This window comes from Camelina sativa, chromosome 10 (assembly GCF_030686135.1).
Source record: "Camelina sativa cultivar CO46 ecotype springtype chromosome 10, ASM3068613v1".
NCBI classification, from domain to species: domain Eukaryota; kingdom Viridiplantae; phylum Streptophyta; class Magnoliopsida; order Brassicales; family Brassicaceae; genus Camelina; species Camelina sativa.
Genome location: NC_141889.1, coordinates 3,293,980 through 3,317,428, shown reverse-complemented (window position 1 = coordinate 3,317,428; position 23,449 = coordinate 3,293,980). Strand labels below are relative to the sequence as shown.

The 23,449-nt window shown below is 35.7% G+C and overlaps 5 protein-coding genes across 8 annotated transcripts; 3 read left to right on the top strand and 2 right to left on the bottom strand.

The window, feature by feature from the left end:
- The first annotated feature begins 1,022 nt into the window (after positions 1-1,022).
- LOC104716881 (lachrymatory-factor synthase-like) lies at positions 1,023-1,725 on the top strand. Its single transcript, XM_010434343.3, has one exon. The coding sequence runs from the start codon at positions 1,137-1,139 to the stop codon at positions 1,617-1,619; it is 483 nt and encodes a 160-aa protein (XP_010432645.2). The 5' UTR covers positions 1,023-1,136; the 3' UTR covers positions 1,620-1,725.
- An 859-nt stretch (positions 1,726-2,584) lies between these two features.
- Positions 2,585-8,070, bottom strand: LOC104716880 (homeobox-leucine zipper protein ATHB-8). 2 transcript variants are annotated; one of them, XM_010434341.3, is made up of 18 exons: positions 7,448-8,070; positions 6,756-6,979; positions 6,504-6,663; positions 6,297-6,400; positions 6,089-6,179; positions 5,912-6,007; positions 5,710-5,823; positions 5,521-5,604; positions 5,286-5,441; positions 5,054-5,128; positions 4,864-4,970; positions 4,576-4,771; positions 4,306-4,491; positions 4,132-4,212; positions 3,749-3,883; positions 3,246-3,656; positions 2,978-3,133; positions 2,585-2,879 (listed from the first exon to the last, which is right to left on the bottom strand). In XM_010434341.3, the coding sequence occupies exons 2-18, from the start codon at positions 6,956-6,958 to the stop codon at positions 2,733-2,735; spliced, it is 2,502 nt and encodes an 833-aa protein (XP_010432643.1). In that variant the 5' UTR covers positions 6,959-6,979; positions 7,448-8,070; the 3' UTR covers positions 2,585-2,732. The 2 variants fall into 2 exon arrangements, with proteins under 2 accessions (XP_010432643.1, XP_010432644.1); XM_010434342.3 differs by having other exon boundaries at positions 6,297-6,397; positions 7,448-8,019.
- A 5,157-nt stretch (positions 8,071-13,227) lies between these two features.
- Positions 13,228-14,777, top strand: LOC104716878 (GATA transcription factor 9-like). The gene is made up of 2 exons (XM_010434340.3): positions 13,228-13,770; positions 13,925-14,777. Exons 1-2 carry the CDS (start codon positions 13,543-13,545, stop codon positions 14,615-14,617), a joined length of 921 nt encoding a protein of 306 aa, XP_010432642.2. The 5' UTR covers positions 13,228-13,542; the 3' UTR covers positions 14,618-14,777.
- Positions 14,778-16,588: 1,811 nt separating this feature from the next.
- LOC104716877 (uncharacterized) lies at positions 16,589-19,219 on the bottom strand. 3 transcript variants are annotated; one of them, XR_002033671.2, is made up of 9 exons: positions 18,999-19,158; positions 18,308-18,508; positions 17,804-17,864; positions 17,676-17,712; positions 17,508-17,585; positions 17,311-17,383; positions 17,073-17,112; positions 16,829-16,979; positions 16,589-16,698 (listed from the first exon to the last, which is right to left on the bottom strand). XR_002033671.2 is itself a non-coding variant. In XM_010434339.3 (8 exons), the coding sequence occupies exons 1-8, from the start codon at positions 19,038-19,040 to the stop codon at positions 16,930-16,932; spliced, it is 582 nt and encodes a 193-aa protein (XP_010432641.1). In that variant the 5' UTR covers positions 19,041-19,219; the 3' UTR covers positions 16,682-16,929. The 3 variants fall into 3 exon arrangements, 1 of the variants encoding a protein (XP_010432641.1); XR_756148.3 differs by having other exon boundaries at positions 16,682-16,979; positions 17,500-17,585; XM_010434339.3 differs by having other exon boundaries at positions 16,682-16,979; positions 18,999-19,219.
- A 45-nt stretch (positions 19,220-19,264) lies between these two features.
- Positions 19,265-23,387, top strand: LOC104716876 (nuclear pore complex protein NUP85). Its single transcript, XM_010434338.3, has 18 exons — positions 19,265-19,835; positions 20,010-20,112; positions 20,248-20,358; positions 20,448-20,531; positions 20,633-20,704; positions 20,802-20,858; positions 20,948-21,067; positions 21,149-21,349; positions 21,465-21,575; positions 21,667-21,704; positions 21,795-21,951; positions 22,064-22,165; positions 22,273-22,329; positions 22,414-22,560; positions 22,662-22,732; positions 22,816-22,903; positions 22,989-23,045; positions 23,126-23,387. Exons 1-18 carry the CDS (start codon positions 19,459-19,461, stop codon positions 23,321-23,323), a joined length of 2,151 nt encoding a protein of 716 aa, XP_010432640.1. The 5' UTR covers positions 19,265-19,458; the 3' UTR covers positions 23,324-23,387.
- Positions 23,388-23,449: the final 62 nt, after the last annotated feature.

The window sequence follows — 23,449 nt, the reverse complement described above, 5'->3', positions numbered from 1 at the left end:
TAATAAAAATAAAATTATACCAAAATATACCGTAATTTAACCGGTTTAAACCGGATTTATACCGATTTCAATCGATTTTAAGATTTAAACCGGACAAACCCAAGACCAATTCTCATTCAACTCGACCCGAAATCCGACCCGACCCGAACCGATTTTTTCTTCGGTTATATTCGGTGGAATTTTTGAAAACCCGAATACCTGAATAACCGAAAAAACCGACCCGACCCGACCCGACCCAACCCGTATACCCGAACTCGCAGGCCTGCTTGTAATACAAAGTTTTGCTAAGCCAGTTTCTTAGACTTCTCTGTTCTTGTAGGTTAAAGACAGCCCCAACATTTTTTTATTGCGTATATACATATGCCCATGCAAAAAACAAAAAAAAAGCGATCATGATAGCAAGAACAATTCAAGTTCTTGACTCGATTTTGTTTTATCAGAGAGCTTTTTTGGTATACAAATAAAATGGCATTGATAAAAAATGGGAGGAGAAGCAATCTAGTATCAATCTAGCTAGTGGCATGGGGAGGTCCATATGTAAATTTTAGGGGGGGGGGGGCATAAAATAAATAAATTTAATTAAGTTCTTAAATAGTATATAGTATTGAGGCATTACTTAACAAATATACTAAAGATTAATTTTAGCTATTAACATAAGATATTATGGAAAGCTAAATAGTAAATAGAGAATTACAATATATGTTACCATTTCATAACAAATGTGATGTTTTGAATAAGTAAAAAGTCAAAACAATTGATATGTTAACATATTAAAATTAGTACATAATATGATTCTCTTATCCATTATTGAGAAATATATCTAAAAAGAAGTTTATTTCCAATATTTTAGAGGAAGTATGAATTTTGGTCATAATAACAAAAATAGACAATCCTATATTTGGAGAAAGATAAACGGAACAGATTTGCTTTTGTCCATAAATGCGATAAAGATATATCAGTTGAACTTACACGTCAACAACTGTCAAGAACTCAAAGATGCGAGTTGTGTTGTGAGAGGACCGAGGGTAGAATTGTAATAACGCTCAAATACACACCTGCTTGCTTTGAGCGTATAAATAGGTATCTTCCCATTAGCAAAACTTCGATAACACCGAAAGCAAAAGCTCGTTGGTCAAATGGGAACGGAAGCGGAAACGGCGTCGTGTAAGTGGGAAGGGAAGCACGTAGCTCAAGTCAACGGCGTTACAGCTGAGAAGGTCTGGTCGGTTTTCTCAGACTTTTGTAACATCCACGAGTGGTTCCCAGCACTGGACACGTGTTACCGAGTCCAAGGAACCGATGGTGAGCCTGGTCTGGTCCGATACTGCGCGTCCACCAAAATAAAGGACGAGGAAACAACAAAGTGGGCTAAAGAGCGGCTGGTCAAGATCGATCTCATCGGGAGGTGTTTAAGCTATGAGATTCTCGAGAACAACGTGGGGTTCAAATCTTACGTGTCGACGGTCAGAGTAATGCCCGAGGACGGTGACGATCAAGTGTCTCGAATCGAGTGGTCGTTTGTGGCCGATCCTGTTGATGGTTGGAAGAAGGAAGATCTTGAATCTTACGTTGACTTTTGCCTTCAACATATGGCCAAGAAAATGGAACTCAGTCTGTAACATCTGATCTTCTTTTTATTATTCGTTTGTTTTCCCATCGTGTAAGTCTAGATGGCGTGGGTTTCGTGTTAGGAAACTTGAATAAAATTACATGTTGCTTGGTCCATATCGTATGATTCTATCCAACTTCATTTTTCTGAATTTGAGCATTTTCCATTAAATAGAGAAAATGTCTATCTACCTACCTGAGTAAAAGAATATTGTCCATTACGTTTTTGTGTTGGTATATACTATTCCATTACATTTTAGCTTAAATATCCTTTTCTTGCTTGCAAATCAGCTTTAATGGCCAAAAAAAAATTAACAAAAAAAAAAAGTATTCCTAAAGAATATTAACCACAAAAATATTCTAAAAAGATATGAACCACAAAGAATTGTTCTCTTATGAAAATTATAATAGTTGTTGGAAATAACAGAGAGCATTAACTATAAGCGTTATACGAATCAAAATACTAGCTTTAAGAATTTATGAGTCTCTCGGGAATGGATTCTTCTTCGGTAACGTGGCGGGAATCGCCGATACGTCAGTGTTCTTCCTTGTTGGGCTTATTTGGATTTTGCTCTTCTTTTGTTTGACAGCATCTCACCCGCTTATTTGGACACTATTTGACTTTTGGCCATCTATCTTTTTTTAGTAACAATTTTAATTCCAGGGATTGACCACTAAAGAAAATGAACAATTAATGTGTTTAGAGGATTACGTGAAGATTTGTAAGAACATGTTTTCGAATTTTTCTAATTTTTTTTTTTTTTTTAATACTTGTCTACAAATGAGAGTCAAATTAATGAAGAATAAATACATTGTTATTGCTAATATATCGATAATGTTTTTTTTTTCTTTTGTACACGAAGATCTGATTTGATTCAAATATTCCAATTTTAGAAGAAAAAAGTATTGACTTTTCCAAACCAGAAAAACGGAACCAATAGGCTAATACAAAATATTGCAAATTAAGTCCAGAAAATTAAATAAAATTCTTTCAAAATTAGAGATGATAAATTGATAACTAAATACAAATTAAACTAAGAGTTAAGAGTATATATATAAATATATCTCTGGAAAAAGGTCTCTGTGTAATTTTGATAATTAAGGAAAAACTTGGAAGATAAAATTCATATAAAAGACCAGTTGAGGAACATGAAGCAGATACAATGAGGTTCTTCGTCGTCGTTCAGCACTTTCCATGCAACAGCCTTCTCGTACGTTACTGCTCTTCCCATGCTCGACATGCACACTCCTCCATCCATACACATAAACCCCTGAAAGTTTATGATTATTAGTTACGACACCATATTTAGGGAATACCGTTTCAAATTCGAGCTAATGATATATTATGCAAAACCTCCTTTTAACATACCTGTTGCATAATCTGAGGGAAGTCTGAGCACATCGTCTTCTTCCCGTTGTTGTTGTCGAATATCTTCTCCAGAGTGATATCCTGAAGTGCCACCAACGTCGTCTCCAGCATGTCTAAACCAGCTTGGTTCGCAAACGTGAACACCGGCGGTAAGGCCTGTAATTATCAAACAAGTCCTTGTTTAGATATTATGTAACATAAACCTATATGATATTATGTATGTGAGTGAGAGATCGATGCGAATAAGAAGACAGTGCAGGAAAGTGACCTTGAGTGAACAACACATGACAGCGTCAGGATGGTGCCAAAGAGACTTGAGAATGTCAGTTCCATGAGGTTTAAGGAGATCAACGCCAAGGTAACATCTATAGGAGTGAGATATCCAGCGAGCAAGCGTGTGAGCTTCGGGTGATGCTGGTGGAGGACGCAGGCCGCTTAGCTGATGAGAAGAAGGGGAGAGAGCAAGTGCGACACGTTGGACCGACGCGATCACACTTCTCACATATTGTCTAGCCATTGAGGCTACGTTCTCTTGCATATGCATCTCAAAAGCTAGCTGAAATGCTATGGTCATCACTGACTTTGTGTTTCCTCTGCTTCCACATGAATCACCAGCTGTTCTGCTCCCTACGTCTAGAGCCGACGCTAAGTCTAGGGTTCGGTTAGGACTCAAACCCTCCTATATAGAATCGGATCGATAATTAGTACTATTCGATTTGATTGAGAGGTTATTGATTGTAGTAGATTGTTATATACATCAACTAAACTTACTGATTTGGAATCTAGAGGAATGATGCGGAATCCGGAAGGAATGATCGGGGCATCATCAGAGAAAGAGGCGTCGATCGGTGCAAAGATTAGCTCTGCGCATGATTCAACTGCGTTCTCGTCCACCCCACTACACATCTATATAACCAAACCATATAATTAATTAATTGCAACAAGATGAAAAACTGATAAGAGAGAGCTAGATATCATTTATTTTGCTTGTTAATTTTGAATGTACATCTTTAAATGTAAACAAATTTCTAGCGCTTCTTTATATATGAAGAATTTGAATAAAAAATATTCTATCTTTTTTAAGATGTGAAATTTTGTTTAGTCACAAACGAAAACTCATAATTAATTCAAGTTTGTAACAAATCAGGTCTTACTTGTAGAAGGAAGATATCAGCAGGCATCATCATGTCTTCTTGGTAATGCCCCAAGCTTTCAAGCTTAATCACTTCCATAAACTAAAAAAAAAAAAAACAGAGAAAAACGGCATAAATTCAAGTTTTTTTTTTCACCAAGTAAAAAAAGTTGTGATGATCTTGAGGATCTCTTACCTCTTCATTCTCTATAGTGTGAGCTAGAGGAAGAATGACTTGACCGCCAAAGCTCCCTGGACGAGGGATTGGTAAGCTACAAGGGCCTGCTTTGATGGCTGCAGCCGAATAAGCATCAATGCTATTGTCTGCCCATTCTTGCCTATGTTCCCTCAAGAACCGCAGAAGAATCGAGGGTGGAACATTCTACACACACAAAAATACTTTCAGTGACGGATGAAACGGAGGAAATTGAGAATCTCAACTTTGAGATTTGATGAGCTTAATTACTTGTAATAACATTGAAGCTTTGGCACATAGAACCGCGCTAGGCATAGAAGTGAAGCCATTGGAAAAGGGGAGACTTGATGTCAGCATCATCTTTGTGGGAGAGGAGTTCACAAGAAGAGTGACATCATCTATGCCATCGCTCTCTAGCATCGACCATCCTTCATCGCTGAACCCGTTAACTGCCTCGTTGAATCCTCTGACATTATAACAAACAATTTTAGGTTTTAGAAGACATGATTTTTATAAATGGTTTGAAGTGTTTTTGAAGTATGAGAAGCTTTTAATTACTTGCTGAGTCTTTGGCTAAGTGCTCTAAGAGCCGCTGGCCTTCTTCCCCATCCGGTCACGTTAGGTTGTGAAATCTCTTGAGATATTTGCCTCAAATAGCGAAGAGCCTGCAAACACAATAACATATTTAATTTACACACTGTTTTTTCCAAAGACACGGAAAAACAATCTGTCTTAATTAGGATCTTACGGCCATGGTAGTTCTTTGGGCGAGTAACGTGGAGGACTCATAGAGAGAACGAAGAACTTCTGGTACACTCCATGGCTACAAAATATTTCAACCAAGTTTATTGAATATTACTAATAATAACCAAAAATGAAGAATGAAATGTGGAAACAAAGGAAACACTAAACTAAGACCAAGAACTAGGTTTCCTTGTGTAAGAAGAAAGAAATCTGATAAATTGTTAAAAGCTTTGTACCTCAAGATCGAAATGATCGACAATGTGAAGAATGGATCCACCTCCTTCGCAAGGTCTAATAAGGTAACCACTAGGTAAAATCTCTGCTCTAACGAAATGAGGAGATGGAGGCATACTAGGCCCGTTTTGTGTATTGTTCAACGACCTTTCGCATATCTACACCAATTTTTAATTTATTTAGTATTACGGATTGATCGAAAGAGAAACAAAATATCTATGTTATCAGAATAATTACCACAAGGCTCCCGTCTTCCATTACAGATGTGTAACGTAGCATCCAGAAGTCACGAGCGGGTGCCAATGTTGTTGGCGCATAAAGCTTTCATAAGAAAGAAAAAGAGGAAAACTTAGTTTTTTTTTGTGATTAGATTATTTTGGTTTGTGCTGAATATGGAATCATCTTTAGGGTTCTTGATCACAATACCTGCATGTAGATTAGTTCGAGGGTTCCACCATTTGCAGTGGAGAGGACGTTAACTATATCTAGTGATCTGCAATCACGCGACCAACAAGGCTTATCCTTTAGGATCTCAGCGACCTGCAGGACAAACCAAAAAACAGAATTGTAATTAGATGTTCTTGGTTATATGTGGATGTAAATATGTGAAAGAAGTGAAAATACTTACTCTTGTAGGATCAAGACCCACAAGGCCGCAAGCACGGGCTGCGATTCCCGTGCATCCGTGAGAAATAGCAACGATTCCTATGGAATCCGGACCAGGCTGCCGATGAAAACACTAGTCAGTAAACAAATGAAGGTGGAGAAGTAACTAACGAGACTAGCTAGGCTTTTTGGGAATTACCTTCATCCCAGGCATTTGGACCCACTCCACGGCGGTTCCAGTGGCCTTTGAAATGAACTCTGTTAAAGTTTCATCCGCAATGGATAATAGTCTGAAGAAATAAACAAGAGATTCGTTGATTTAAACATGATTACTGACTAATCATATATAGAGTGGTGTAGAATGCAGTGGATTATTTCAAAGCCAAAGGTGATTGATTCTAACTTACCCAGCAGGGCTAGCATCCCGGGGCTGATGTTGAGGGGTCAAGTGGTGCTGACCACTCGTCACCACTGACTCACAGCTCGTATCAGTGGTGGCCAAGTTCCCCTGCTATTGCACGATTACAAAAGAAACCAAGAGAGACGATCAAATTCCTTAACTTATGTGTCACGTAATTCATGTGAATGAATCAAAGATAAATTAATATGTGTACGTTCTGAGGATGTTGGCGAAAATAGCTGTTTTCGTAAACCAAGTGAGACACTTGCTTTTGCAAGCGGTCATTCTCTTCCATCAAAAGCTTGTTCATTGCAGTTAGCTTCCGATTCACGGCTTGAAGTCGCGACGCCTCTTTCCGCTGTTTCTCTCTACACCTATATAAACTCGCAACACCAAAGAGTCAGGAAACTAGCTAGAGAGTTTCTTGGATGTCAAGCAATGATGAGAATTAAGAAGATATATGAACCTGCGGTTCTGGAACCAGACTTTGATCTGTTTAGGTTCGATGTTTGAAAGGATAGGACATTCGCGGATTAGTTGTTGGCGGCGCATAGAGCTCGGTTTAGGACAGTCATTGTAGAGTCTCTCTAAAGCTTCCACTTGTTCAGGAGTGTACCTAACGTACTTCCCGTTGTCCATATTGTGACTATTATTGCTTCCGCCTCCCATCTTTGATCTCTCTATTTGTTCCTTTATTACAAAAGAAAATATATTTTTTTAATACAATCCAAAATATTAATTCTTGAAGTATTGATTTCTTTTGGTATATTTCAAAGAACTTAGCTTTCTTAATATTCTCAAAAAGATCCGTGTTTTTATCTTCCGCAGTAAAATTAAATGTAATTAGTTAATGAACGTTACACTTGATCAAATCTTAAAAAGATCTTCATACCAAAAAAAAAAATCTTGAAAGATCTCAAAGATCAAAGATAGATCTTGCGTGAGACTAACGACCAAATAGAAAGTGAAGCAGATTAAGAGCTTATTTATCATCTTGTATGAGCGAAGTAATAATAGACACTAAAAAAGTTTCAACGAAGGTAAAAATTGTAACTTTCTTCTGCATATTCCATTGGAACCTAAGAAAGATCCTAACTATATTTTCTTTAAAAAAAAGAGAGACAGGGATAAAGGAGGAGGAAGAGAATTATTAGATACCGTAGAATATTTGACTCTGATCAAGCTGATGATCTCTGGAAGCAAAGAAAGGTATAGAAGTTTCTTGTTCTTGCTGTAAAGATACTCACAAACTCATGTGAGAAATTTCTTTCTCTCTCCCTCAAAGTTCCAAGTCCCTCTTTAATTTCTCTCAGTGGATGAGTAACTTCCTTCGGAAAAAACGGTGAAGCATGCTTCAATGGGAACGATACAAAGATTCAAACCTCAGACTCTGCTACAGTTCATCCACTTTCTTCCTTACTCTTTCTTCTCTCTTACTTATCTCTCTATATAGATCCACAACGTGAAGTTTCAATATTTGTGAAACTTGTATATAAGAATTTGTAGTGGGAAGAGAGAGAGAAAATCTTTAGTTTATTGGTGGGTGTGCTTTTTTTTTATAAATTTTTGTTTTAGGAAACTAATTAAATAGAAATGTGTGTATGGAAAATAAAAGAAGACATGTGTGTCGGGCTGTGTTGAAAAAGAGAGAAGTGAGTACCCTTAATACCAGACAACCACCACTTCTCACTTAATCCTTTTTTTTTTTTCTTTTTTTTCTTTTTCATTTCTCTATTTTGAAGTGTTTCTGTTCCTTTTACTGCCATTTCGTTTGGCCTCCCTTTCAAATACGTCACATCAACATCATATACACAAAACAAGTATCGAATTCCAAACCTTATTCCCATTATTTTCAGTATGGTAAATTCATAATTATCATGGCCATAACAAATTTAGAACTTCTTGTGCTCTTCGAGTCCAACGTGTATGTGGCAGGAGGCGCCGCCCCAGCATCTTTATTATACAGAGTTGGATAATATTTAGTTTATGTACATCTATACTCTGTCCACAGCTTCTAATTTAGGTTTAACTTTTTCTTACTTTTAAACCTATATATATTAGGGTCTTTATATATTAACACATCTATTAAAAAAGTTTTACCAACTTTTACCAAGCATCAAAAATCAAAACATAGAATGGTTATTCATCTACATGACTGAAATCATCACAACGTTGTTATTTTTAATGAATCAATAAAATCGATTGGTAGATGAAAATTCAACTGGTTAATAGGCTTAATTAACTAGCTTTAATCAGTTGCCTAAATATCGTTTTAACCAGTATATAAACGCATGTCCCACAACTAATCGACAATTAGATGACTTAGACTTAGAAGATTTCCTAAATGTCTAAGGATGACTAACGAAATTCCAAACATTGAATACATCATACAAGAAACAATTTATCGATCCAAAAAAACAAATCTTACTATCCACAATAGCCAATATACATAAACATGATATACTAATCTATAACATTGCAAAATCGATTTACAATTCCATATAGTTGTAGGCCATTTTACGATTAATTAACACATTTGTTTCGCCCCAATGTAATATAAAAATAACATATAAGCATATATATTTAAGAAGTACAAGATCCGATTCCATTTCTTGAAATAATTTCGGGACAAGGAGGATAAATAATTGAAAAAAAAATACCTTATAATAAATGAAAATTCAAATGGTAGTTGAAGAAAGGACAGAATGATGAAAAAGTTGCATGCGTCCTTGATTTCTTGTAACGCAGATAAAATCCCATGTAGCCATCATCATTATCGTCAATCATCATTCCTGATATAAACTTAGAAATTTTACATACTATGATCATTGTCATAGTCGTGATATATATATAATGAAATATTTAGAACCAGACGAGACATGCATGCAAAAAAAATTTACATTGTCCCCTGTGATAAGCACACTATATTCAAGCCCATGCACGATTTCCATACATTACTCATTATTCACATCTTCGGTTCCAAATCCGATTTCAAATTTTGTGGATATATACTGTTATCTGATATAACAGTAGAGAACTCAAAATATAATAGTTGACATACACAAAAATGTAAGAGATCTTATATATGATAGTATTTTCTACTATTCACTGTATCAACAAATGTTCAGCTGCAGTTCATGTATGTTTTCAGTTAAAATATAGGCAAAACTATATATATGTGAAAATAATGGTTTCTTATATAATCAGTTAATTTTATGATTTGATATAATTAGTTTGAAACACTAATACTTTTCATTTCTAGATCTCCTTAAGTATTAGTATGAGCTGTGCATCAAATATTGGAATAAAGCACATAACTTAGTTGTCACTCATCATAATTTCTCTAATAAGGGACTTTTTAAAATCTTCGAATTGGCATGTGATTATATGTCAACGGTGCCAAAGGACCGTTAGCTTTCTATAAAGCACAACGGGCATATATATACATGTGTCTCAATATATATAATTTCTAAGCAATTAGTATAACTAAGATTGTATAATTTCAGAAAACACCTTTCTGTAAAGCTTATAGAAAAAAAATAATAGTGGACCCTCTGATAATGAAGTGTATGCATAAGAGTATAAAGCAAGCAAAGTCCAAAGCTTCCACTAATTCAGTGGACGTATTTTTCCCATTTATTATTTTGATCTCTATTTCTTTATAAATTATAACGATGTCCATGAAACCTATGGCAGCCGAAGGAGTTTTACACCTACACGTCAACCTAAAATCTACTTCAACATCGTAACATACGAATGATCTAAAGTCTAGCTACCCTTGTCTCATCCATTATAATAACTACTCCTTCGCCTGCCATAGGTTTCATGGACATCGTTATAATTTATAAAGAAATAGAGATCAAAATAATAAATGGGAAAGATACGTTCGAGAAAGCAAATTCTCAGCTTTAACTATTTTTGATTTACGTAAACTCAAATGTTCAGTTGAATAAAACTTCGCTGTAGAAGAGCGTACTACCAAATGTGAAATCCCTCTCTGATTGATCTAGAAAATCACTTGCTGTAGACAAGTTTTTGGATTGGGAACATTAAAATAAAATAAATTTTAAAAGGAGGAGTAAGTTAAAAAAGGTGAAAATAAGAATGATAAGTAAACAGAATGTAACTTTTTTGGGTGGGGGAAGATTAAAACAAAATTTATCGAAAGGATGAGTAAATTGAAAGGATTAACCCCACACACACAAAAAAAAAAAAGGAAATCAACTTTTGTTTTGTTGGTATCATTTTGTTTTCAACATTAAGGCAAAGAGTCAATGCCTCCTCCCACCTGATTTGATTTTTGTCAGGTCAATGCTAAGTCACCTCACAACTACCATAATACTTTCACTTTTTATTTGTAATGTTCTTAATTTTTCGTAAGAAATATTTGGTTTTCTTTTTAATTAAAAATAAAAATAAAACCATGTTGTTTCGATAGTTGACGGGAAAAAAGAAAGTAAATAAACTTGATAAAGACGGTAATAATGGCAGACCATGTATGGTGGGTTTTTGCTTTAACGAATCCAAGGTTAGATAAAAGTGAATTACTTATATATCAAGACTAGTTAATTGTATGATTTTCAATTTCTACTTCTTTTTTTTTTTCACGTGTTATATTACTTTTCCACATTCATTCGAAATTGTTATTAACATATGTTTTGCATATCGTTTACATCTTTTTTTTTTTTTTTTGGAATAAACATATCCTTGGATTGACAGTTTATGAGAAACAAAAAAAAAAAAACTTAAAAAGTGTCGTATTATTGAATAAAATACGAGATTGAAAAATACATGTCCTCGTTTCTAATGAAAGATAAGATAATAAAAAAAGATCAAATCCAAATGTAAAAACGAGGAATGTATGTTACCTTCAGGAAGAACACGAGCGCGTGAGAACAGTACACGTGTCTCTTATTTCGGCGTTAATAAGGTGTTAATAAAACAGAAATAAAAAAACTGGCTCCAGAGTCCAGACAATATTCCTTTCGACAATCGTGCCGTCCGTTTGCTCACCGTCACCGTAACGGGATTATTCAATTTTCATATTCTATACTATGAGGTAAGTTAAAGTTGATCGACAAATTCTCATACTCGTTCGTTGGATCTCTCGATCAGATATCTATTTTATATATGGTTTTCGTATTTGAAACAATTAGCTAAACTTGATAAAACTATGACTATATACCATTTTTATTAGTGTTCTCTGTGTAATCTACATTATTTATTTCGTTCGTCCCACCGATGTACTAAGCTGATTTGTTTTGCTTATTCTAACTAATAATCTACTTGTTATGCACTACAATTGTATTGTTATCCTTCAACCTTTACTTATCCTCTCATTAGTTAAAGTAGTAAAATGTCTTGAGTCCAGATCACACACACTGAATATAAACACAAACACAATGGTTTTATTTCTTTAAAAATATACTAGAAGCCGTGAAACTTAAGATAAGAAATAATTTTTTTTCTGAAAAAAAAATATTAGTACTAGTAGTCAAGTAAAATAAGTGTGGCAAAAACAAATAACAGAAACAGAAAGTTTTTGTAAAAGAAAGTGAACAAACCACGCCAAAGGAGAAAAAAAAAAAAAAAAAAAAAGGGCGCACAAAGAAATAGAGAGCGTGGGCCGACAATTTAGTGGTGGGTGGGACCTCTTCTTTTTTGAAGCTCCGTTCGAGGCTAAACGGGCCACCACGGCCCAGTACTACATTCTTATTTCTTTATTTTGTATGAGATGTGATTACTGATTAGTGCGGTGTAATTCCGTATTTCTTTTATTTGTTTAATCGATAATTTAAGAAAGTTTTTGTGGAGAATATTCGGCGGCCGCACTTTTACGCCTAACCAAATCTCTTCTTTACCAAAGTGGGGTGGGGTGGGGATTTCTTTCTTTAATACAGTAATGTAGTAGTATTTTTTTAGCAGATTTTGCTTAAAAGGCAATATCTGTATTTTGCACACTTATTTATATATTTTTACTTAGCAAATGAACCAATAGAAAAATTACAAATAATTTGTTCATTTCTAAGATCTTTAATTTTTCGTTTACAGCAAAATAAATAAACAATTAAAAGATGATTAAAAATAGAAAATGGTTACATTATTGTCTCTATAGATATGTATCATTTTTACTAGTTCAAAAATTGATGACAGAAACATTAAACTTATAACACAATTTTGCACAAAGCTGTTGGTCTGAAATCTGAACCACTTGAAACAAACAAAATTGGTTAAAAAAATTTATATTACTATCAAATCAGTTGCAAGTGTTTTTTTAACTTCTCTACTTTGGAATGGGCTTCTGTCTTAATTTGTTGTTATTAAATGACTCGGGCTTTGATGTAAGACTATATTTTCTATTTTCGAGTAATATGAATAGGTCCATTGGGCTATAATTTTGAAAACAGTACAAGTAAGATATGTGTTTATGTATAATATTGCATCTCCATATGAACTTGTTAGAAACAGGAAAGTTGTGATGTTGATGTTACGTACCACCACTACATTCAAAAAAATTGGGAGTTATGAACTTATGATCAATTGACTAAAAAGTTGTAATTATGTGTATTATACTTAAATTCCAATATATGAGGATTCCTGACAAGCTGATTATAATTCTTTTGTATTCATCATCTTCCATATATTCACTATTTCTTTGTTTACGTAACTACAAATTGTATCCGAAATTCAACAAGCCATTGATCAGAGTCGTATTAGATTCATAGTATCGAAGTTGTACATAAGCTAATTTTTCTTTTCTTTGCTTTTACGTAAAGACCATAGACTCAACAAGATTACAAGTTAAATTAAAAAAAAAAAAAAGATTACAAGTTTTTTCTAAATTCAAGATAAAAAATATTGTATACAGAATTCAAGAGCTTGACCAAAAAAGAAGTGAAAATAGTTAGTAATATAGGGATTCACCTCCCCTTGTTTTTAAGCAAATGTCGCTCAAGATATATATCGTCGGTTGTGTAATTTTAGTAAATCATTTAATAAAAACAAAAAGAAAAAAAAAAAAGAGTAACTCTTCTTAATAGTCAAAGTTCCTCTGTTTTAGCAGTCCTCTGTCTCGTTCTCATCTCTCACATGAACCATAACTTTCTCTAACATCACTCTCCTTTACACAACCCCAAAAATAGACCCTTCCTTCTCTCTCTCCGCTTCATTCTTCGCTCACACACCACCCCCCAAAACTCTCTTCCCTCTTTGCATTTATTTTACAGCTTTAACCTCCTCTGTTCTTGCCCCAGATGGAAAGGCTAGCCTCGGAGCTCTTCCTCGTCGCCGGTAACCCTGACTCTTTCGTCGTCGACGACCTCCTTGACTTTTCTAATGACGACGGCCAAACTGATGACGGGTTTGACACCCTTCTTCCTGATTCTTCTTCCGTCTCCACCTTCACTCTCGCCGACAGCTCCAACTCCTCCTCCTCCGTTTTCACCGACAGTACTGGCTTTTCCCACGACCTCTATATTCCGGTACTATTTTTTTACCAATTCACCCCAATAAAAAATCTCATCTTTATATAATATGAACAAGTAATATATATTTGGTGTGATTATATATATGCACATATATTTCTCAACTAATAACATTTGTTGGCTTCTTCTTCTTTAATTATTACTTAATCAGAGTGAAGATTTAGCTGAGCTAGAATGGTTATCCAATATTGTGGAAGAAACATTCTCAGAAGAAGACCAAGACAAGCTTCACTTACTGTCCGGTTTAAAAAACCCTCAAACCATCGGGTCAACCCAGACCCATCCAATCAAACCCGAACCAGAACCCGATTTCGACCAGTTCATCGACACTGATGAGTCAAACGTCGCGGTTCCTGCCAAAGCGAGGAGCAAGAGATCACGCTCTGCAGCTTCCACGTGGGCTTCCCGCCTTTTATCCTTAGCCGACTCCGACGAATCAAACCCCAAGAAGAAACAGCGGAGAGTGAATGAGCAAGAAATGGCAGTAGAAATGGACGTAGACTGCGGAGGAGGTCGAAGGTGTCTGCACTGCGCGACGGAGAAGACGCCGCAGTGGAGGACGGGACCGATGGGTCCCAAGACGCTTTGCAACGCGTGCGGAGTAAGGTACAAGTCAGGGAGGCTCGTCCCGGAGTACAGACCGGCTTCGAGCCCTACGTTCGTGATGGCTAGGCACTCGAACTCTCACCGGAAAGTGATGGAGCTCCGGCGACAGAAGGAGATGAGAGACGAGCATATGCTGAGTCAGCTTAGGTGTGAGAATCTAATGATGGATATCAGATCCAACGGTGAAGATTTCTTAATCCATAACCACGTGGCTTCTGATTTTAGACACTTAATTTAACTTTCCTATTTCCACGTGGATAGTTTCGCAATAATTTGTTCTTTTTCGTCTTTTAGCATTTTTTATAATTTCCTTTTAACATCTTAATTGTTTTTTTTTTCTTTTCCTTTTTCTGCAGACTACTACTACTGATATATTTGATAGCTTTTGTGTTGGTCTTCTTCTACTACTTGAAATTTAAATTAGAAAGGTTATTAAATAACTGCATATAGGGGTAGATACGAGTTTATTAATCATGATGTAGTAAGTATCAGTCTGTATAATAATTGAACCAACTATAATTCAAAATGAATATAAAGTGTCGAGTGTGTGTGAGAGAGATTAAGTTGGTTGGTTGCGATCATATTAAAATCAAAATTCCGAGGAACTTACATGATATTAGTGAAATAAAAAAACGTACTATTTTCCAAAACTTAGTATCGGGTTAATTGAATATCAATATCTAGACAGGATTAGTGTGTACTTTGTATTGTGTCTAAATTTAAATAGTATTCGTATTCACCCAAAACACCGGGATCCAAGGTGGATGCTCGTTCATTTTGACAGATGAGTTATTGTAGTTTATTAAATTAACTATTCACCGATTTTTTAACTTCTTTCACGTTTTACATTCTGACAATATTCGAGAAAATCTGATGCTTTAATATTACTCTGAAACATATTATTTTACCAAAAAAATAAAGAAAATATATTTAGTATAACAACGGGACAATACAAATTTGCACAGCACAAAAGTCATATATAAGTTATTAATTTAGAATTAAATAAAAGGAAAATGGAGCATAGATTGAGGAGCTCGTCACATGCATTCTCATGCAAACCTAACCCGCAAGTGGGCGAGATTTATGATGTATGGAGTATTATATCCATAAATGGTCCTCTTCCTAACTAACATGAAATTAAATATTTTTATCTTTGATAGATAGAGGTAAAGGTCCACGGACTGTACTTGTAGTATACTAGTATCTAATGTCCAAATGTATATAATTTTGTGTTGTTTTAGCCAACATTCTCATCAGTTTTACTTTTATCTATCCGCAAACAAATTCTTATCACTCAATTGAACTTTACACTTTGATCTGCAAATTTACCAAATGGTAAGCTTAAACTCATTTACAAAAGGTCAAAAGCCTATATATGCATTCCACTGTAAGTAACATGATCTAATACCGAAACTCTTTCGAAATTTCTCTCACTCTCTTAATTATTTGTTAACTAGGATCCAAACATAACTGTTTGATACATAGCATTTGGTTATTTGTGTATTAGTATTATACGTGTTCTTTATGTTGTTTAATAGTGTATCCATAAAGGGAAGAAAAGAATACGTAAAAGCACACTCACATATATCTAAAATATGGAGTCATGTGAGTATGTTGCGTATACTGTATGCCATGTGGTGCATATAGATATTTATATAAATAATGTGGAATCATAACGGTCCAACGTAGCGTTCTGTACTTTGGGGAAGACTTCAACGTCACTCAAAGAAACTAAGAAAAGAAAGTATCAAAAGCAAATCCACTCCAAAGTCATCAGTATGTATAATGTATACTAATATTAAAGAAGAACAAAATGGAGAAAAGAAAGAATAGAAAACTTAGAACACGAGAAAGACTATATATACGCTACACACACACAAATGAAATAAAATTAAGTAAAAACACTAATTAGTAATTAGAATCATTTCTAGCAAAACACTCAGACATGTACGTAGTAGAAATTGATTATGGTAGTACGACGTGAGAAAGTGTCACAGTACGTTTCTACTAGTGTCCGGAAGCTTTTAAAATGATGAGAGTCAGAAGACTCAGAAGTCAGAACATGTTGATACAGGGTTAGATTCTCTTTAAAATCATTGTACAAGGAAAATATTAGATATATGTTTGAAATGACGATAGAAGAACAACATGAATAAAGTAGAAAATAAATGAAATGACGATATTTTAGCTTTCAAAAAGAAGAGTAATATATGTGAATGTTTCCTTTAATGGTCATAAAAATTGTTTCCCTAATTTTGACTAACAAATTCTGGTTGTAAGTTACACAACTTTGTAACCTTGGTTTTGGAAGACAATACCCTATATTACAAAGGGTAAAAACTTGTTAAGTGAACGTAACTAAGAAATTTACATGAATTCAACTCCAAATACTGTATCCGGTAGAAGAACTACTACAACTAAATTAACCAACAACAAATCAAACATGTACCTTGTTTAATCATTACACAACAACACTGCCTTGCCTGAATTAACTTCAATCCTGGAGAAATAAAAACCCCAAAAGGAAGTACGCCAACAAAAAGCTCGGAATCAGAGTAAAGCCAGCCTACCGGTTATGGAATCAACCAATTCCTTTGGTCCTGCACAAGCAAAAGTAATGAACATGCTGAGGAACACCATCTGTTGTTCTTCTCTAGCTAGATATAGAATTTTAAAGAAAATATTGTCTCTACCCGGTCCAACTGCAAGAACCGTTCTTGATCCAGCCGCAACCTGTAAAAATCCAAGTTTTAGTTTCTAGTAAAACTTGTTAGCTTCTCACTACCGAGAGAAATTCCAACAAAAGTTCCAACTCAAGAACATTCTTCCGAACACTCTTCGCGTGTTGATTTGTAGAAACTTTACGCTTGGACTATGCTCTCAATAACTAATCAAATACAGAGGTAAGAAAACTTAGATTCTTATACTTACCTCTGTTCTTCCAGCATCAGCTACAACAAAAGTCGGGAGGCCAACGCTCTCAGCCGCCTCTGTGATCTTATTCCTGAGAGCACAAGAAAATAAAGTAGCTTTCAAATCTATACAAGACAACTTATTAACATAAGTAAAGTAATCATATTTCTTGATCTGCATTTTGTCTGTTTCCCCCAAGAATTTCACCTGCTTACATTTCTTGCTGGTTCTTACAACTGACGACTATCTTTGGTTGCCCATTTTCCTCCCATCGCCTCAGTAGGTATCGGTCACTGAAAGGATTAAGTATATAATTGAAAAACATAAACTTTGGAATGATAAACTCTTTACCAAGTAAACAACTCAATACAAAAAAAAAATACCTCTGCATCAACTCTGCATACATGCCGGTGGCAGCATCTGCAAAAATTAGAAAGGAAGTCATTTTACTTTCAGGACAAAACAAAAATCTCAGTGTTCAAACTTCAAATTCATTTTATAGGACACTTACGGGCGCACTGTGATGCAATTTTTCCTGTTCTCATCTTTAAGTCTTGCCTAACTACCAAAACCTGTGATCAGAAAGCTCAAATTAGTTACAAAAATGTTCTGATTTTTAACTTCTAATAAACTAGAAATCTGGCATCATTATCTTATCACCATCCTTGTATAAATTATGCAAGTCTCCTTTATGAAGCTCAAATGTCTTTCATTTGATGGGTTTCAATTAAAAGTAAGCTTGCATTATCAGAGCAAAAATGTTCTGATTTTTAAATTCTAATAATCTAGAAATCCGGCATCATTATCTTATCACCATCCTTGTATAAATTATGCAAGTCTCCTTTATGAAGCTCAAATGTCTTTCATTTGATGGGTTTCAATTAAAAGTAAGCTTGTATGATCACTAGGTTTTGTATCTAAGGACTTAAGTGATGATAATTTGCTCGAAAGTCCAAACCAATAAATTCTAGGGCCAAAGACAAGAGACTATGGCTACAATAGATGATAGACAAACCATTTTAAGCTCTTTGTCACTGCCATTGCCTGGTACAGAACTCTGCTTCTGGACCTTGCTGGATAAAAGCCTGCTCCTTTTCACTGGGGATCTCACTTGTTGTGACAAATCCAATATCATACCTATGATGAATCCGATCACAACCCCTGGTATGAGATTCTCTGCCCTGAAACTCCCAGTTATCGACTTCTTCTCTTGTCTCTGATCATATTCACCAGAAAAAAAACCCATGAAAATACATTTCCAAATATCCAACAAGAAAACTGGTTTAACAGCTACAAAACTACTTCAAGAGCAGCAACCATTCACAGTTACATCACAAATCTCACTACTTTATTTGCCAATCAATCATGGACATACAGATAAGACCTTTAATCACTTTTACACTACGAAGCCAAACACTTATGCACTTATAGCAAAGTAAAATAGTATCTAAAAAGAACCAGCCTTTCACTCTTTGAGCTTAACTGAACTTATCATCTGATTAAAAAGAAGAAGAAAGAGCTCAAAAGAATATTATAGTCCAGAACTTGTTATTATTTTTAGTTTCATTTTTTCTAAATCATTACATTTACCAACGGATTTCATTCTATCAAACTGTTTCAATTTCTCAGCCAGAGATGAAATTTGACAGGAAAAAAAAAAAGAATTAATAACCAACAAAAAAGTCTGAATAAGACGAAATCAATACCATAGCTTGAGGCTGCGAAGAGTTTCGAGACGAAGGCCACATCGTACGCTTCTGGAGATTCTCCCTCGGCGACAGAGAAACAAAGCTATCAAGGCCTTAAAAATTCTAAGACCATGACCATGATGAAGAAGAGAGATAAGAGCAGCTTTTGTAACCCATAAACGGCAGGGTGTTCACTTTTCTAGTTATAAAACGACGCAGTTATTTGGGTACCTAAATATAATTAGGGACCCATATAATTACTACATATATGGTCAAATCAGAAAACTTTTAAAAGTATATATCTACTAATGTAATTACTACAAAGCTATGTACCCTACAACACGGTGCGTTTTACCGTCGTCCCTCTTTTTTTTTTTTTTCTGGTCAGTTCAGTACAGTTAGTCCTTCTTCTCCCTCCTGAAAGGTGAAAACCCCAATCTAAAACCCTAACGGCCATTTCTACAATCGGAGCTCCACAATGCCGGGTATGACTTCGGAATCCGGCGGCGGAGAATTGGTTCCGTTTACAACGAAAGAAAAAGCTCCGGTATTGTATCCTCTAAGCTACGGCCTCAAGTCTCCGGTTCATAGGCTTTCCATCTCCTGGGGCTGCGGAAACAACCTACGCGTCACGGTTTTAACGAATCCGGAGTTACGCGATGATGACGGAGAAGCTGGTGGTAAGGTCGTAAACGTGAGTCTTAACGGCGAGGATGGCGAAATCAGTGACGCACAGCGACGAAGGATCGCTTATGGATCGGTTTCACCGTTTGCGCTTTTGCAGAGCAGGAGAAACTCAATTTCAAGTTTGTCTAAGATGGATATGAGTCCTTCTCTGTACCACCAGACTGCGTGGTGAGGACTATCAGAATTCTTAATTCTCATATATCAGATTTTGCTCATCCAAGGCTTATCGTTGCAGCTGAATGATTTCACTATCATCATAGCTTTGTCAATTGAAATTTCACTCTTATGATTAGACTTGTAACGTTTGTTTGAGCATACTGGATTTGTCATCATGGTTATCAGGTGGGAATACGTAATGGAATACAGCAAGGATATTAAATCTCTCCTTAGTAATACAATATCTTCCCCTTCTCCTCTGATTGAAGACCCAAAATCAGTTATAAAGGTATGTAGGTCTTTCTGGTTTGGCATTGTAATTAAGTTTTTCTTTCTTATAACAATTGAAATCTTCCACGAGTGAGTTATAGCTTTGAGTGTGAAAGCTTTGTTAATAGATTTTCCCATTAACATACATATGCAGGATGCTGAGGAACCAACTTCTTTAAAGGCTGCGTGGGAGTTGATGGAATTATTTTATGCAGATAAGACATGTCTGTCTTGGTTGCCAGAACGGCTCGTTGATTGGCTATCTGTAATTAGTTTCTTCCCCCAATACTTATTAACCTATCTTTAATTTGAACTTCTAGAGTTTTTTTTAACCTATCATTAATATCATGGCAGGACTACGATATACTCCTTTCAAGCTCACATCCGACAGTCTACTCGAAACTCCAGGATTTCCAGAAGGAACTTGTTGGCCTACAGGTTTGGTCCTCTCTGAGAAGTCAATAGAAGATCTGGTAGTTTTCTCAGAAAAGAAGTGATTGAAGAAATGAATTTCTAAATATGCTCATGTCCCTTTGCAGGTCATCGAGGATGATCCAAGATACTGGGAAGTGATGTCATCTGCGCTATCAGTTGGCTGGCTAGAAATAGTGGTTAGTACATTTTTTTTTTTTGGGATTGGAGGTTCTTTGTAATTTGATCTTTAAAGTTTTGCAATATGAGAAATGTTCTACCTATACTTATATTCAGGTGAAGTTGTTACACTTACATGGTTCTTATCAACTAGACCAGCTGGGAAATCGTGAGGTTAGAATGAAGATCATGTTTGAGATTTATGTCATATGGAGTGACTATCTACGTGCTATTCATAATGTAATACAAACTTGATGAAGTAGACAGAAAATGGACTGGTAGAAGCCGTTGCTGTTCTCGTTTCAAAAATGCCACGAATGCGTCCAAACCTAGAAGATGGGAAGTTTGGTGAATGCTTTGCAGCAAAGCCTGACTTTATGAAGGTATGTTAGGAAGGTGTATTATCTTAACTCTTTTTTGTGTATATTATGATGTGTCTAGACTCATCTTGCCATTTTTGCCAGACACGAGAGAGATGGCAGTCCCAGATAACTAAATTAGAGTGCAGTGCCTTCTGGGTTCAATGTGCTCACCATAAGACCCGTGAGGGCTTGAGAAATATGTTGAAGATTATGATAGGAAATACTGATTGCCTCACAGCTGCGACGTGTAATTGGGTGGAGCTTTTTGTTTCACATCTTCTATATCTCAGGCCATTCACAAAGGTGAATTGCTTTACCTGCTGTTTGTCTATTTTAATTTGAGCTGTGTATTTTTTATTCGATCTCTATTATTAAATGGGAAACTTGAAAATTCAATCAATACCATTTTGCATTGCAGGGATTAGATGGCATGCATAACCTAGCTGTGAAATGTATTCAGTCAAAGCCAGTTAACACTTCCCATAAGCTTCTAAGACTGCTTATTGGAATTCTCGGAGAAAATACTGAGGTCAGTTGTACATCTTAAACCCAGTCAGAGGTGCAACTGTTTCAGCTCTTCGCCACTTTCTAATCCAGCATGGTGTATTTAAATAATGCAGGTTGTTCTGGCAGAGTGTTCCAAAGAGTTTGGCTCCTGGTAGGCAGGCGGTCTTTGTTTAGTGTTAGTAACTTTATTGAGAATGTTATCTATAAGAATGAGGACGAGACTATTCATTGTTGTTGTTAGGATGGTTGCACATGCCATGGAATTATTGACAGCTGGAAGCGATGAAGGTGAAGTTCTTGTACATGAGGAGCAGCGAAAGTTGGGTGGAATCAATATGGAAGAGCTCCATAGACTCGTTTATGCTCAAGTTCTTTCTTCTCATGCTTTGACTTGGCAGGTACATATCTTTTATGACTTATGAAGTACCTTTCCTGTAATCGAATCGGTACCTTTCTTATTACACTTATTGTTATATTAAACTCTTTCTGTTTCTGTTTGAAATTTTGCAGATAGCTCCTATTTATCTAGCATCGTGCGAGAAACAGGGATTAGCCTTATTAGAGTTGTTATTCTACAGGCAGCCTGTTCAAGACAATCTGTTGCTTATTAAGGTTTTGTTTATTGCATCTGTACATCAATTTCTAATTCTCTTTAGTCGTTTAAAATTCTATGATCTTGTCAGAAGCCTTCATCTGGCACTTATGTTTTCTCGTTGCAGAGCCTAGAAATTTGCCGTCTATATGAACTCAATAATGTCAGCTCTAAACTTATGAAGGTATTGATAAATTAGGCACTTTTCTACACACGTGTTCTCTAGTCTCAAAAAAGGATATCTTCTGAAGTAAGGTACGGTGTTCAGATTTCTGGAGTGCATCACTGGAAACATGGGAGGAAAGGGTCTGGTATATTTTGGCTCCAACAAGCCCAGGACGAACATTGTCTCAGCGTGATTGCTCAACAGCTGTTTGATTCTGTTGGAAAGTCATTGTCTGATGAAAGTCTCAAGGTATTATTTCTATAAGCCGTACACAAAGCAAATTCAGTTTATAACATCACTGTCGGTTCTATCTATGCACTAGATGACATTGTTACATTTCATACATGCAGCAATGGGAAGGCCTGATCGAGTTGCTGGGCTCGGAATCAAAGATCTCTGGTGGTCTCGATTTTCTTCACAAGTAATAATCATCTCTCGCTCTCTTTGCAAATGACTTGTTTTTGTTGGTAAAACTCTGCCATTATTAATTTCCATACATTCCAGGTACAGAGATTTCAAGAGGTCACTGAAGCTAGTCCATGATGGAAAAAGTATAGATGCAGCTCATGAAGCCGTAGAGAGACTTGTATCGGTGTGTAGTAGAACATCTCTCTTACTCATTTTATTCTACCTCTGAGTTATTGAAAATAAATGCCATTTGAATTGAATGACTGCAGCTAATGAAGAGCCCGTCTACTCCTCAACGATTCTGGCTTCCTCTTCTGCATGATTCAGTAAAGAAACCAAATCTTGTTTTTTTTTGATTTTCCAACTACGAGAAAATGCGCAACTAACAGAGATTTTGTTTGTGCAGTTGAAGCTGTTGAATTGGCCAGAACGGTCGCTGCTGAATGTAACACAGACGAACCTGATGTTGAACAAATTACAAGAGATATCAATTGCAAGATTAAGACCAGGCTTCATAGAAACTGATTTTTCATCTCAAGCTGTGGGTTCTGTGAGAGTTGCTCTAGCAACCAATCTTGGACGTGCTTTTCTTGAAGAATGTTAGCGCCGGTTTGAGGTTGAATAAATTATGAGCTCAATATGTATTCTTCTGTCTGGGTTTGTACGACGACATTAACTCTGTATTTTCGATCGTCACTTTTTTTATATTTTACTTCGATTAATACAGTTT